The 14,315-nt window shown below is 40.5% G+C and overlaps 1 protein-coding gene across 10 annotated transcripts in view; it reads left to right on the plus strand.

Annotated features, from left to right (window-relative positions):
- The window catches only part of NCOA7 (nuclear receptor coactivator 7), a 157,612-nt gene that overhangs the window by 101,763 nt on the left and 41,534 nt on the right, over positions 1-14,315 (plus strand). For 7 of the 10 annotated variants that reach the window (XM_073893874.1, XM_073893881.1, XM_073893875.1 and 4 more), the window contains 7 exons: positions 453-560; positions 694-738; positions 5,114-5,227; positions 5,810-5,935; positions 7,637-7,821; positions 11,935-12,980; positions 13,808-13,976. In XM_073893874.1, the coding sequence (XP_073749975.1) occupies positions 453-560; positions 694-738; positions 5,114-5,227; positions 5,810-5,935; positions 7,637-7,821; positions 11,935-12,980; positions 13,808-13,976 (1,793 nt within the window). The remainder of the gene's footprint in view (positions 1-452; positions 561-693; positions 739-5,113; positions 5,228-5,809; positions 5,936-7,636; positions 7,822-11,934; positions 12,981-13,807; positions 13,977-14,315) is intronic. The other 3 variants (XM_073893877.1, XM_073893878.1, XM_073893879.1) reach the window with 3 other exon arrangements.

Here is a 14,315-nt window from a genome sequence, read left to right on the forward strand (position 1 = left end):
CTGACACTGGGGAAATCAGCCATTAACAGGTCACCATCCAGGAGCCTTTACAGCAGTGAAGAGACTGGCAAGAGACAACACTGAGAATAGAGAAAGTAGCCCCTGACTTCTTTTATACGGTGTTTGTGTTTTATTTCTTTTCTACTTACAGTTTTGTATTGTATCTCATGGACTTCTACTCATGCAGCTAAGTTGTGCCAAAGCAGATTTAGAAATCTAATTAGTGGACACTGAAATTTGAAGATAAGGGAGCCCAGATATGAACTGATTTAAGACTTCACTCTTCCATGGTTTTATTAAGGCTTGAGAATGTATCCCCTTTCTTTTTCAGAATATGTCTCGATAGAACTACTTTTCATTCACTCATATCACAAATAGATGAATGTTGAAAAGGTTTTTTTGTTTTTTGTTTTTGCTTTATATTTTGAATCTTGTTTGTCTGATTATTCTAGGCTGGAAGCCAGGACACCCTAAACTCCATAGCCCTGAAGTTTAACATCACTCCCAATAAATTAGTGGAACTGAATAAACTTTTCACACACACTATTGTTCCAGGCCAGGTAATTCTTTTCTTGTTGGATATTACTTTTTAGAAATTTTGCATCTATCTTTAATGCCATTTTTAATGCTTCAGTGTTAGTGTCACAGGATTAACATTGGTGATAATGTGCATTGGTTCAATCTTTCCCTTAGATCAAGAATTCTAAAAGCATTCTGGAACTGAGGAACTGTTCAGAGGTGAATGCTTTGCAAATGATTAACACAGTTTACTTAACTATTTAACTATCATTAGTTTATGTTGTGGGTGTTCCCCGTAGCATCAAGAGAAGTTAAATTTTACCTTTTCTTCTGTAGAATGTATCTCAAATGTTCTTAGAATGTTTAATTTAGGGCGCCTGGGTGGCTCAGTTGGTTAAGCGACTGCCTTCGGCTCAGGTCATGATCCTGGAGTCCCGGGATCGAGTCCGCATCGGGCTCCCTGCTCAGCGGGGAGTCTGCTTCTCCCTCTGACCCTCCCCCCTCTCATGTGCTCTCTCTCTCTCATTCTCGCTCTCTCAAATAAATAAATAAAATCTTTATAAAAAAAAAAAAAAGAATGTTTAATTTAGAAGTGCAAGTTTCAGTTTATTCTACTCCTGGGATACAAAATGGCCATCATTTGATTTTAAATTAGGCAGAATTTTGGGGCACCGGGGTGGCTCAGTCAATTAAGCGTCCAACCAACTCTTGATCTCAGCTCAGGTCTTGATCTCAGGGGTTGTGAGTTCAAGCTCTGAGATGGGCTCCACACTGAGCATGGAGCCTACTTAAAATAACTAACAATAAATAAGGCAGAATCCTGTCGTTTTTGTCTTGATTTGATACCTGAGAAAAATGGTCAGTCAGCCAAAAGCTGAGAAATTCAGTAGGACTATCAAGAAAAAGCCACACGATTTTTTCCCCAGGTTTTTAATACTTTATTAAACTGAATGAAATTGACTAATTGTGTAATTTTGCCACTGTCAGTTAAACCAGCAAATTCCTTCAGTACCTTCCACATATTTAATAATATATTCTTGTATTTCTACTTTAAAACTACATTTAGCCAATAAATATATACGACCCAGTCTTTGGCAGGTCCTGACTGAGGCCAAGTTTCCCCTCCTGTCCATAGAACTATCTGCTAGCCATGAGCACATGCTGGTTTCGTTGCTGACTTACTTGAGCATTCTTCTGTCCCTGTACATGATAGTGACATATGATTCTTTCAGAATAGATACTGCTACCTTTAAGTACAACTTTATTGAGGAAATGCTGATATGGTTCTTTGCATTTCATTCAAGGGCCCCATATGAAGCCAACAGGCCCTAAGTTGGCCAGTCTGTATTATGGTGCATTTAGTATTTATGTTCTTGTCAAAAGGAGAAATTAGCGGGGCACCTGGGTGGCTCAGTCGTTAAGCGTCTGCCTTCGGCTCAGGTCATGATCCCAGGGTCCTGGGATCGAGCCCCACATTGGGCTCCCTGCTCCGCGGGAAGCCTGCTTCTCCCTCTCCCACTCCCCCTGCTTGTGTTCCCTCTCTTGCTGTCTCTCTGTCAAATAAATAAATAAAATGGGGAAAAAAAAAAAAAAGAGAAATTAGCGTACTGCCAGTGCCAGGTAACTGAGGGGAATTATGCATTAAAACTCTTCAAAAATTAATAAAAATTATCTCCAGGAAAATCAACTGGGGTTTCTTATAATCTGGAGTATTGCTACATAATATGTCCCTGACCCATGGCAGAGAACCTAGGTGTATATTTACTAATTCAAGGCTAAAGACTATAGTCACTAGAGTGTAGGAACATAATTTAGAGTGATTTCTTATTTTTTTAACTACGTCCATAACAATATATCGGTACTAGGTTAAGGTCCAATAGCCAACTGGAGGTAAAAGGATTGTTTTATTTTTATTTTTTTTAAAGATTTTATTTATTTGACAGAGAGAGACACAGCGAGAGAGGGAACACAAGCAGGGGGAGTGGGAAAGGGAGAAGCAGACTCCGTGCTGAACAGGGAGCCCGATGCGGGGCTTGATCCCAGGACTCTGGGATCTTGAGCTGAAGGCAGACGCTTAATGACTGAGCCACCCAGGCGCCCCAAAAGGACTGTTTTAATATGCCGATTATAATGGCAAAAATACCCAAAATGGGAGCCCTAAAGCTTTGTTTCCGACTGGCCTTGTGGTAGCTGTTAGACATGGGCAAGTCCCTCCCTTTTTTGGACCCCAGTTTTCTAAGCCCTGAAATTGGGGGGTGGGCCACAATATCCCTGGTGTCTTTTCTGTGATAGCCTCTGCAATGCTGTCTAGCCCCTCATAGAACTAAACAGTTATGTGCTGTAGGCTGTCCCAGGACCCAGCTGTAATCAGGATTTTGCTGACAAAGATAAGAAATCAAGAAGAGTGAAATTGAGGGGCTTTCAAAAACTGTAGATAACTTTTTGTCTTACTGCCTGGAAGGTAGGTATTCCTTTCATCTCAGTAGATCTGATAACTCAAAGCTGGTTTTATCTGCTCTGATTCCACAAAATTTGAGACTCACCCTTCTAGAGACTGATTTGGTGGTCACCATGAGGTAGGAAAGGAAACTGGTCTGGCTGGGTGAGTGACCACATGTAAGAGGTGATTTTCAGAGGAAGTTGTAACTTCCTGAAATAAAATCTTACTATAGACTTTTTGTTGCTTAAAAGATCAAAACCAATAGCAGACAAACTTTAAATAACTGAGGCATAAAAATTTTTTTAGAAGGTCCTGAGTTTGGCTATTAGTTTGGATACTTACATCAAATTTCAGGACATGTACAAAGAATGTACTTTTGCAAGTAGTTTATCTTGAGCACACTCAGAAGTTACCTTGCAGAGACATGGTTTAAGTTGTTTTTATATTCACCGGGTACCTTGGCTACACATGCTTAGAAAAATTTCTAGGCTAAAATGATGACAGGTTTGTTTTATGGTAAAGAACGTGAAGATCTCATATCCACCATTTACCTGTGTGTTGGAGCAGACCCAGTTTTATTTTCTGAAGTCAGTAGGTAAACTTTACCCCTGCCCGTGTTCCAGGTTCACATCCATGTTGAGGGAGCAGATGTTTTTACTGAGCTTCCCAGCATCCATTGGTCATCTCTATTTACACTGCAATGAACTGTGTAAGCACAAGAATTATCCCTTTGATTTGACATTTAGAACAGGCCAGACAATAGAATCTTAACCCCTGTTGCCTAACACTTGTCAAGAGCTCAGATACAGAAAAATATTCATGGAGAATTGCTTGGAAGAAATGTCATCAATTCATCCCCCTATATAAGGTAAGGAAGAGAGCTGTCTACCAAGACCATATAATTTTAGGCCTCTGCTCTAAATTGCTCTTATGGAACTCTACACGTCGGCATTTGGCCAATGATCCACATTGAAGATGTTATAAAGAATGGTCCTCCAAAACCGGTTATTGTATTAACTGTCAGTGTGTCATCAAAGACAAGTAGTTCAGCTTGAGATACTCTTTATGAGACTTTCGGAGAAAATACTTATGAGAAACTGGTTTGTTTTTAAATTCTGCTCACTAATGATGTCCATCCCTTTGCGTTGGTTTTTGGAAACTCAGAACCGGTTTTATGGCTCAGCGCTCAGTGAGTGGTAATTTTGGAGCACATAGGTTCAGTAGTAATTAGTCCTCATCTTATTTCTCCTTGATACTGGTTTTCCTACCTTTATCATAAGGTGTCTTTTGTTGTTGCCTCACATTTTTTCTAGATTGTAGAGAGATTTGAATAACTAAAGTTAAAACAGAGACAAGATGGGAAAGAGTGAATAACAAACACTGTTGAACAGTTGTTATCTGATTAGTGCTAATTATGTTTTATAACAGCAGAAGTCATCATTTTAAGACTGTCTATGATATATGCCAGGATGTCACATGTCTCATTATAAGTGTGTTGAATGACAAGATCATAATAACATTTCAGGAACCGGTACATTTTGCAGAAGGAGGCTATTTTGTCAATTTGGGAGATTTTAATACTTGTTTTTCGATAAGCTGACAGCGATAGAAGAGAAAGTATTGAGGTTATTGATATTACCTTGTACCACTTAACATACTATGATTTTACTAAGTTTGCACTCAGGGCCGGCTTAGAGTTAGCAAGCATGGATTTGTTTCATTTCTTCCTGATGCAGGTGTTATGTTTAGAAGCATTCCACACCACTCTCTCCTCTCCTCCCTTGTACCATTAGTACACTTCCCTGGAAGCTTCTTTCCTCCCTATTTAAATCTCCCATACTGCTCAAAGTTTCACTTGGACCCACGCGCTGTATATGACGTGACCAGAGTGCTTACCCACATTGCTCTCTTCTGTGAGCTCTTGCAGTGTCCGTACGTATGTCCCATACCTTTTGCACTGCACACATTTCTGTTATAGAGTATTGTTTCATGGATTAGTCTAGAAGGCCCCAAGGTACTTAGGCGTTTTGCAAAGGCCAACTAGGCCTTAGCCATGTACTTGGCATGATACTGTGCAGAGAGCAACTGTTCTAAACACTGCCTAGTGTATGCCTGCCCGATTCTTGATCCTCAGCTTTGCTTCCCCATTTGCAGGTCCTTTTTGTGCCAGATGCCAACTTTCCTTCCAGTACCTTAAGATTATCATCATCCAGTCCTGGTGCTACTGTCTCTCCTTCATCATCAGATGCAGAATATGATAAACTGCCTGTATGTATGTCACTCATGAGCTGACGTTCATATTTATCAAATATATTTTTTGAGTTGTAGAATTTTACATGTTGTTTTTCTCAGGTTTTCATCTGAAAGTCCCCCAAAGGGGTGGGGATAAGGATTTGTCATTAGTTGAGAGAATGCATCCTATCAAAAAGAAACCTGTTCACATTTAAGGTCTCAGAGGCAAAAATGCACACCTCGTTTATGTAAAAGTATGAAGTTAAACTCTCAGTGAGACTGATCATTTATTTGTACGGCTTTCACTCCTTTCTCTAGAGAACTTGAACCATGAGTCAAATATGAATTCCTTCATTTAGGTTATTTTCTAAAACCATTTGATGAGCCATTTTTTACAGTTTCATACATATGCACATGTTGTTGTTTAAACCTTAATGCGATTTGGATACTTACTGTATTTGTGATAATTTTTGAAGGACAAAGGATATTTGCCTTTTTTTCATGTTCAAGTTAAATAAAAACCAGTTCCTTACAGGGAACTTGTGTGCCTTGATTTATATAAATAATCTGTTTAAACAGTGCTTCTATTTGATTTTGGGAATTTTTGCTTTCTTAAAGGATGCTGATTTAGCAAGAAAGGCCTTAAAACCCATTGAAAGAGTCTTATCATCCACTTCTGAAGAAGATGAGCCAGGCGTGGTAAAATTTCTAAAAATGAATTGCCGATACTTCACCGATGGAAAGGTATATGGCCGTGTAATTTGCTTCCTTTTCTTGGACTCCATGGAAAACTAAAGTAGGTTCCAAATTACTCAAGACAGGAGACATTAAAATATCTTTCCCAAAATTTCATCATTAGATTTCATAAGTATCCATTTGTTTTCCCCTGTTGGATGCCTGGCATTGTACTTATTATACGATTCTTTGTGACCTTGGATTTATCATCTTCTCTTTCAGTTCTTGGTCCGTACATTAGCAGCTAGGGAGCCAATATCGTACATGCTTGACAGCAAGGGCCGGAGTTAGATTCGGTGAATTTAAAATCCAGTTCTGCTACCCACTAGCTCTGAGACCACAGGCACGGTATTGGAGTTGCCTAAGCTTCCATTCTCCTCATCTATAAAATAGGAACAATAGGGGCGCCTGGGTGGCTCAGTCGTTAAGCGTCTGCCGTTGGCTCAGGTCATGGTCCCAGGGTCCTGGAATCGAGCCCCGCATTGGGCTCCCTGCTCTGTAGGAAACCTGCTTCTCCCTTTTCTACTCCCCCTGCTTGTGTTCCCTCTCTCGCTGTCTCTTGCTCTCTGTCAAATAAATAAATAAAATCTTTAAAAAAAATGAAAAATAATAAAATAGGAACAATAATAAAATTTAATCTGTAGGAGGGTGGTAATTAAAAGGGATGGTCGCTGTGAAGATCTTAGCACCTAACTTGGAAAATGTGAAATTCTCAACCCATTTGCTGCTGGAAATGCTGATATTAAAAATAATGTCTGTTATGTTGTATGGTTAGTTTTATGATTCTTGGTGTGGTTTACAAAGCAAATCCAACTTTTAGTGAGCCTCTGAAGAAAGGGTTATGTTGATATGAAGTGAATTCTTGTTGTTCATAGTGGAGACTTCATGCCAGGTTCCAAGTGGTAAGAAAATACATTATTAATATGCATTTATAACTTTTGCAACCAAGAATAAGTAGTGCTTGAAATGCAGAATTTTTCACAAAGATGATCTGTTACTCATTAGGAGTACCAAGATAAATGGTCTGCCTATAGGGAGTCCTCTGTGGCCTGCTATCTCTGAGATAAAATCTATAAAATCGGAAACCGGCCAAGCTTCAGACAGACGGGCCCACCAAATTACTGCTTTTTACTATTATCTTCCACAGTTTAGTTGTATTTATTTCTGGCTGCAGAAATTTCATATTCCTGATTGTGTCAAATTTTGCTGAATGTGGCCTTTCTAAACATTTCAGAGAAAAATGTTAGGACTCTCATTTGGCACCATGGCTGTGAGACAGATGCTTCCTTAGCCCAGTACCACGCACGTGTTGGACACGTGGTGAACGTGTGCTGAGTGAGTCGTAAGGCACCCAGTTCTCAAGTGGGAAAGCACTTGGGACAGCCCCTCCCATTTACAGGGAACCGGGGCATGTAAGACATAGACTTGCAACCCAAGGTCCGACCCCAGTTGTGCTATGGCAGCGACTGTGCCAGAACTAGGCTCGGCTGAGTGCAGTAACGAGGCAGCTCTGTTTTCTCTGCCTCACCACACAGTACCCAACGTCGCATTTCTGCAGCCGGTTGTCCTAGCCCTCTGACAGGGGACGCGGTTGTCACGGAGGAGACCGTGCTTCCCCAGAGTCAACAGAAGGGCAACATGAGTTCATTAAGGCAGCTTGTGGTTGCATTTCTGTCTGTAGTGATTCTGTCGTGTCCCTTTCTCCCACAGGGGGTGGTCGGAGGCGTCATGATTGTTACTCCCAACAACATCATGTTTGACCCTCACAAGTCTGATCCCCTGGTCATTGAAAATGGTTGTGAGGAGTATGGCCTCATTTGCCCCATGGAAGAGGTGGTTTCTATTGCTCTCTACAATGACATTTCCCACATGAAGATCAAAGATGCCTTGCCATCGTAAGAGAGATTTCTTTGTTTACCAAACAAACAAACAAAAAAACCTCGGTGTTTGGAGAATTAAATGCAATTAAAAAGTGGGGGCATTGGCAGGAGTGAGAGATTGTGTAGAGGTGAATTTGAAGGTGGAAGATTTGTGCGGTAAATTTTTTTAAAAATAGAGAAATGAGAGGAAATGGAGATAAAGGGAAAGGTTGAACATACAAAAACGAAAGGAGAAAAACAAAATTGCCAGCACACAGAAATGGCATTTCTTTGTCTTATTTTTCTGAAAAGCATTGTGTGTTCTTAATGAATTAATGAAAGAAGAAATGAAGTTTCTCTGAAAGAATGTTAGTCACGTTGCCAATAAGAGAATATTGTTCTTCTCTCCATTTAGTTGTTACACAGAGTTGTGTTCTTCTCATTCAAACTCTAGGATAGGCAGTCTTCCTGACTCATGTTTTCCCTTAATCCTGCACAGAGAGAGCTCGGCGTGGACAGTGTGGGGGCCACTGCCTCTGTACCAGATCACCTGCAGTGGTGTGAAGAGGGAGGAACACTGGCCTGTTTGTCTCTGAAATGTAGATGAATATTACCTTAGGCTCCATTATTTTTGCCTTCTAAAACTGAGGGTGTTTTTGGCAAGAGAGAGAAGGAAGTTTCCCATGAAAAAAGAGAAAGAGGGTTAAGAAAGCTCAGGGAATCGATTCATTTAGAGGGATGATTGGATTTGTCAGTGTTTCTTGTTTCTCTATGTCTGCTAGAAGTAAAAATCTTTAGAAACTCTCAGTGATAGAAAGGTAGAGGGAAAGCAATGGGTCCTAACTGTGCAAAGGGAAGCTAGCTCCTGGGACATAGAAAAAGAAGGGAAGGTAATTAGAGAACTAACCCAGACACAGAGTCCTTAGGAGTTTATACCAGCAGGTTTCCCTGGACTCTCACAGTCCTTGGCATCTGACGCCCTCGGGCCTTACCCAACTCCCGGCACGGGCACTGAAGTAGAATTTCTAAATCCTGCCAGAAGTATCCAAGTGAGAGGTGTAGGAGGCAGTGCGGCAGGCCAGGCAGTTCTGCATGATGACTAAGTCTGGAGCCACACTGTCTGGGTGTCCCTGGCTCTGCCACTCGTGGCTCCGTGATCTGCCCAAGTTACTCAGTCCCGTGCCTCAGTTTTCTCATCCGTTAAAGGGAATGAATAGTATTCTTCAGCTTATAGGGCTGTTTTAAGAACTAAACGTATTGATACACCAAGACTCTTAGAAAATAGCCTGCTGCCTACCAAGTATAAGCTGTTATTATGTGAACCTTTCATTCATCTCTGAAACTCTGTTCATCGTTCTGGGGAATCTTGTCCGTGCAGTTGAGGCTTCTACTCACCTTAGTGCATGCCTCTTGAGTGGCAAGGGTATGCAGATGAGTGGGTCATGGCCTCTGCCCTTGAGGAGGCTGCAGTCTCCTGGGTGCAAGAGACAGATGGAGAGAAGTGATAACTAAGTGCGTTGTATGCACAGAAGTGCACACAGCATCCCATGAGGACCCCTGGGAGGGAGCAGCCAGCTGCCTTGGAGTCTCAGGTGGAGGCAGAGAAGAGGACGTGCGGCGTTAATTCTGGAAATAAGGAACGAACATTAGGTTCTCTGCGACAAGAGGAAAGAAGATGAGAATGAGGAGAGATACAGTTCAGTTTAGAAGTGGATAGCCAGGCAAATGGGGCATTTCTTGCCTGATGATTGGGGAGTGGGAGGGATGGGGTAGCTGGGTGATAGGCATTGGGGAGGGTATGAGCTGTGGTGACCAATGATGGCTTCTAATAGAGGAATAACTATGGCACATCTTCAGCTCAGGATGTTAAATATTCTTTTAATAATAGAAAAGGAAGGTACATCTTTACAGAAAGATTTCCCTCATTGTGAGATTGTGTTTAACGATCTGGGGTACGGGGTTAATGCTGTAGCTGGAGGGAGAGAGAAGAGTTAAGAATTGGCTCCTACTGTGTTCAGTTTATTTCAGAATGGTGCAGATTCCTGCCTTGGATGCAAGTGTGTGAAGACTTTGCAGTCTAGTGAACAGTTTGTGCACGAGTGAGCAAAATAGAGTGTGTCAGTGGGATCAGTGTGATGTAAAATTAGTATTGACTTCAGAATTCCATCAATTGTTTAAAAGTTAAAAATAGCTTAAAATTTCATTATTACTAAAAGTTGTAAAACAAGGAGTACAAATGATCTAACTGCAATGTGCAAATCGTTTCTTTTTAAGAGTGTGTGTGTGTGTGTGTGTGTGTGTGTGTGTGTGTTTAAGATTTCCCCATCCTCACCTTCATGCTTCGTATTTCCTGTGTGGGACATTTCATAAGTCCAGCTGCCCCAGACGGAGAACAGGAAGGGAACAAATGGAGGGATTACTGATCAGTGTTAGGTGCCTGGCTGAGTCTAGAAAACATTAACAGTTGTGCCAGTTGACTCCACTGTGTACTTTGCCCCAGCAGTGCTTGGCAGCTGCAGCGCAAAAAAAAAAACAGTTAAATAACTCCCCACTTGGACTAGGTAGATGAACAAGAAGGGAGGATTAGACAGGGTCATATAGGGGGGGCTCAGCAGAGCGCAGTCACATCTGTTTGTGGGAGTCAACTAGGCAGAGAAGGTAGAGATGAGAAGGGGTCTTGGATGTTCATGGAAGAAAGTTTTGCTTATTAACCAAGTATGTGAAGAGCCGAGTTTCTTTGTTGTAAGACTTCTTATAACCTTTAAGATGCCAAGTTAAATGTGGGGTCCTAAAAGTGGGACACATGACACTAGTTTATTTGACTCTTTCATGTCTCCTGGGATGCTAGAGTTGGGTAGGACATTTTTGTGCATGCAGGTTCCTGCAGAACAGAGACACTGTCAAAATCATCATTTAGCATATGGCATGGAGGGGCTCAACACATGTGTCTTGAATTGAAATGAATTATGAATTAAAGAAGTTTTTTCAAGCATCTGAAAGAGCCTAACAATTATGTAGGCTACTATTGGAAAAAGCATGGATGTTTCATGCATGTGATTTATAAAATAAGTTTGGGGAGATAGTCTTATAACTTGAGAACTTCCTGGTACTTTGTGGCTTTCTTGCCCTAGTAATTTCAAAGCCAGAATAATAAAGTATTACCTGAACATGATCTAGCCTTTTTAGAAAACAAAGTTATTTCTGAAATCTAAAAATGTTATTTTTATAAAGGGTCTTTATATATCTGTGTTTTAACCCAGTATCAATACTAAGGTAAGTGAAAATACAGGTTACTCAAAATCTTGCCAGTCGTGGCTTAAAAATTGTGTTTCTTGACCATTTATTTAAACTTTGGAGAACATGTCTAATCAATATTTTGTATAATTCAGATCTGGGTAGAAAAGCATCTGTTGTTAAGGGACAGTATGTTTCCGCTGATAAACCACCACCCATTGTCAAGAAATTAATAATTTTAACCTAAGTATTTTAAAAGCTTACTTGATTTACTTTTCTATAAATTTTAAAGTGTAAAATGGAGCAGGTGCTATATATTCACAGTAATAGTGGAAAATTCTTGTATCTCCCTCAGGAGTAGAAGGATGTCTGTTGTTGGAAACCTTAGGTCCAAAGTGCTGAGGCTCAAAATTAGGGTTCAGGGCTAGTAATTTGTACAACAGTTAAATGAGTAGATACTCAGTCAATGAGCCATTCAGAATTAATGCAATTGGTTTATATACTATTTTATAAAAAGGAACAGCTTTGAATATTTAAAGAATTTAGGTCATAGTGGTAAAACATTTCCTTTTCTTTGTCCTTTCCTTCATGAATATCAGAAACATTGTTTCATCACTAAAAATCTGGTGGGTGATAGCTCCATGTTCATAAACGACTTCAAAAATCATTCATGTCCTTCTAGTAGGATATGGTTCTTTGTGTTACCCCTTCTTGTGGCTTATTTATGTTTCATTTTGAAGTCAATTTCTTGATTTCATTTCCTTATTCTGAAATCATTTCAACATAAATTTAAGTTGTGGTATATTTATGTTTTAGTTTTCAGTTGGGTTTTGTTTTAATTTTTGCCTTTCCTCCATTTTGTTTTTGGTTTTGTTTTTAACATTCCATGTGCACCCACCATTTTTCCCCCGACAGTGACCTACCTCAGGATCTTTGTCCTCTGTACAGGCCTGGAGAATGGGAAGACCTGGCTTCAGAAAAAGACATCAACCCCTTCAGTAAGTTCAAATCTCTCAACAAGGAAAAACGGCAGCAGAATGGGGAGAGAACCATCACTTCAGATTCCAAATCCATAAGACCTTTGGAGAAGTCAACAGAATACACGCACATGAAGCCCTCAGATGGCTCTCTGTCAGGAAAGGTAAAGACACTTGAGTCTTCTACAGAGGCAACCAGTGGATCTGCCACAGTGACTAAGGTCAGCAAGGAACCTTCTGACACTCGTGCTGCATTTGAATCTATAGCCAAAGAAAATTCCCTTTTAGGGGAAGATGATGACTTTGTTGACTTGGAAGAACTTTCTTCTCAAACTGATAGTGGAATGGACAAAAGAGACACCTCAAAGGAGTGCCTTTCTCTTGACCCAAAAGAGCTAAGGAAGGCTAAGTCCCGCATCATTGGTTCCACTACAGAAATGCAGGTGCAATCAGCTCTGAACTTTTCAGGAACAGATAATGACGCTGAACTGAAGGGGGCCCTAGATTTAGAAACCCGTGAGAAGCAAGATATAATGCCGGAGGTGGACAAGCAGTCTGGTTCCCCAGAAAGCCAGGTGGAAAACACACTGAACATACATGAAGATCTAGATAAAGTTAAACTCATTGAATATTACCTGAATAAGAACAAAGAAGGGTCACAGTTAACTGAAAACTTGCCGAAGGCAGAATTAAGTGATGGCAAAAGTACTGAGCCAGTGGGAATAGATATCACCCTTAGCAGTTCTCTTCCCCAGGTAGGCGGTCCCCCAACTGAGGGCAGTAAGGAGACAGACAAAACCTGGGTGAAAGAGAGAGTGTCCCTCCCATTGCAACTGGCCTCTTCTACAGAAGAAAATGTGAATAAAGGGTCTTTAGACACCTCTTCAGAATCTACCCTGGACAACAGCTGCCAAGGGGCACAAATGGATAATAAGTCCGAAATTCAGCTGTGGCTACTAAAGAGAATTCAGGTCCCCATCGAAGGTAAGCCACTTTTCTTTCGTATCTTTATGTCCTGTCGTACAGTTGGCTTTCTGAAACTTGTGAGTACAAGTGAAATTAGAACAATTGTTTGAGAACAGTGTTCTCTCAATAGAGGTTATCTTTGCTGATAACATTAATTGGGGAAAAAAACCTTAGCATTATATAGTATCTATTTTGGAACTCGAACTGTGACATAGATTTCTGGTTCAAAAATAGTTTGTTTTGTTTTTTTATTTTTTTAAAGATTTTTAGTTACTTGACAGAGAGACACAGTGAGAGAGGGAACACAAGCAGGGGGAGTGGGAGAGGGAGAAGCAGGCTTCCCGCCGAGCAGGGAGCCTGATGCGGGGCTCGACCCCAAGACCCTGGGATCATGACCTGAGCCGAAGGCAGATGCGTAATGACTGAGCCACCCAGGCGCCCCCAAAATAGTTTGTTTTTTAATTTCAAGGAACTTTCCTTTTCTCACCTTGAATTTCTAAATCTAAAGGGGTTTGAAATGTTTTTGAAGCTATTTCAGTTCTAAGCCAAATTGCCTTATGGTGTAAGTGGGTCCTCAGTATCATTCATTGAGATGTATTCTTGTGAAGTGCCACGTTGTGTTGGTTTTATGTGATGCAGAACAAACTGAAACTTGCAAAGCTTTTCCCTTTTGTGCTAAAGAAGGTCTGGAAAATGTGATTAGTTCTAATTCGATGGTGTTTTTGTCATATGTTTTGATTTTCTGTCACTAAGAGGGGATTGGGAACTATTCTCTGTAAGTTAAAGGTTTTACTTTCACCACTATTGTCAATATTGAGGAAGGTTTTTTTTCATGTGTGATTCAGATATACTTCCTTCAAAAGAGGAGAAAAGCAAGACTCCACCCATGTTTCTGTGCATTAAAGTAGGAAAGCCAATGAGAAAATCCTTTGCCACTCACAGTGCAGCCATGGTCCAGCAGTATGGCAAACGAAGAAAGCAGCCAGAGTACTGGTTTGCTGTTCCTCGGGAGAGGTAAGTGTGGGCTCAAATGGGAAATGTTGGTCCATTAGATTCTAATTGCACCTTGATTTTTTTAGATCTTTAATCTTATTCTTGAATAAGACATTTCTCTTAATTGTATATTTTAGAATTTCTAGAAGCATATTTTTTTGAGTCGTTTTCTGCTAATGAGTGGGTTCAGTTTAGCAAATTTGAGGTCCTCTGTGCTGAAACCCTTTTATAACGTTCTACACAGTTGAATTTTAAATGAAGGAAGATTTAGATATTCTCAAGTGCTGGTAATTGGAAGTGCAGTTCTGTTAAGAATAAAAGAATGCCATGGAGCAGATCTGAACCTCTCTAAGGACAGGA

The sequence above is a fragment of the Callorhinus ursinus genome, unplaced genomic scaffold (assembly GCF_003265705.2).
Source record: "Callorhinus ursinus isolate GAN/ISIS: 27379988/994484 unplaced genomic scaffold, GSC_fseal_2.0 scaffold6, whole genome shotgun sequence".
Classification (NCBI taxonomy): Eukaryota; Metazoa; Chordata; class Mammalia; order Carnivora; family Otariidae; genus Callorhinus; species Callorhinus ursinus.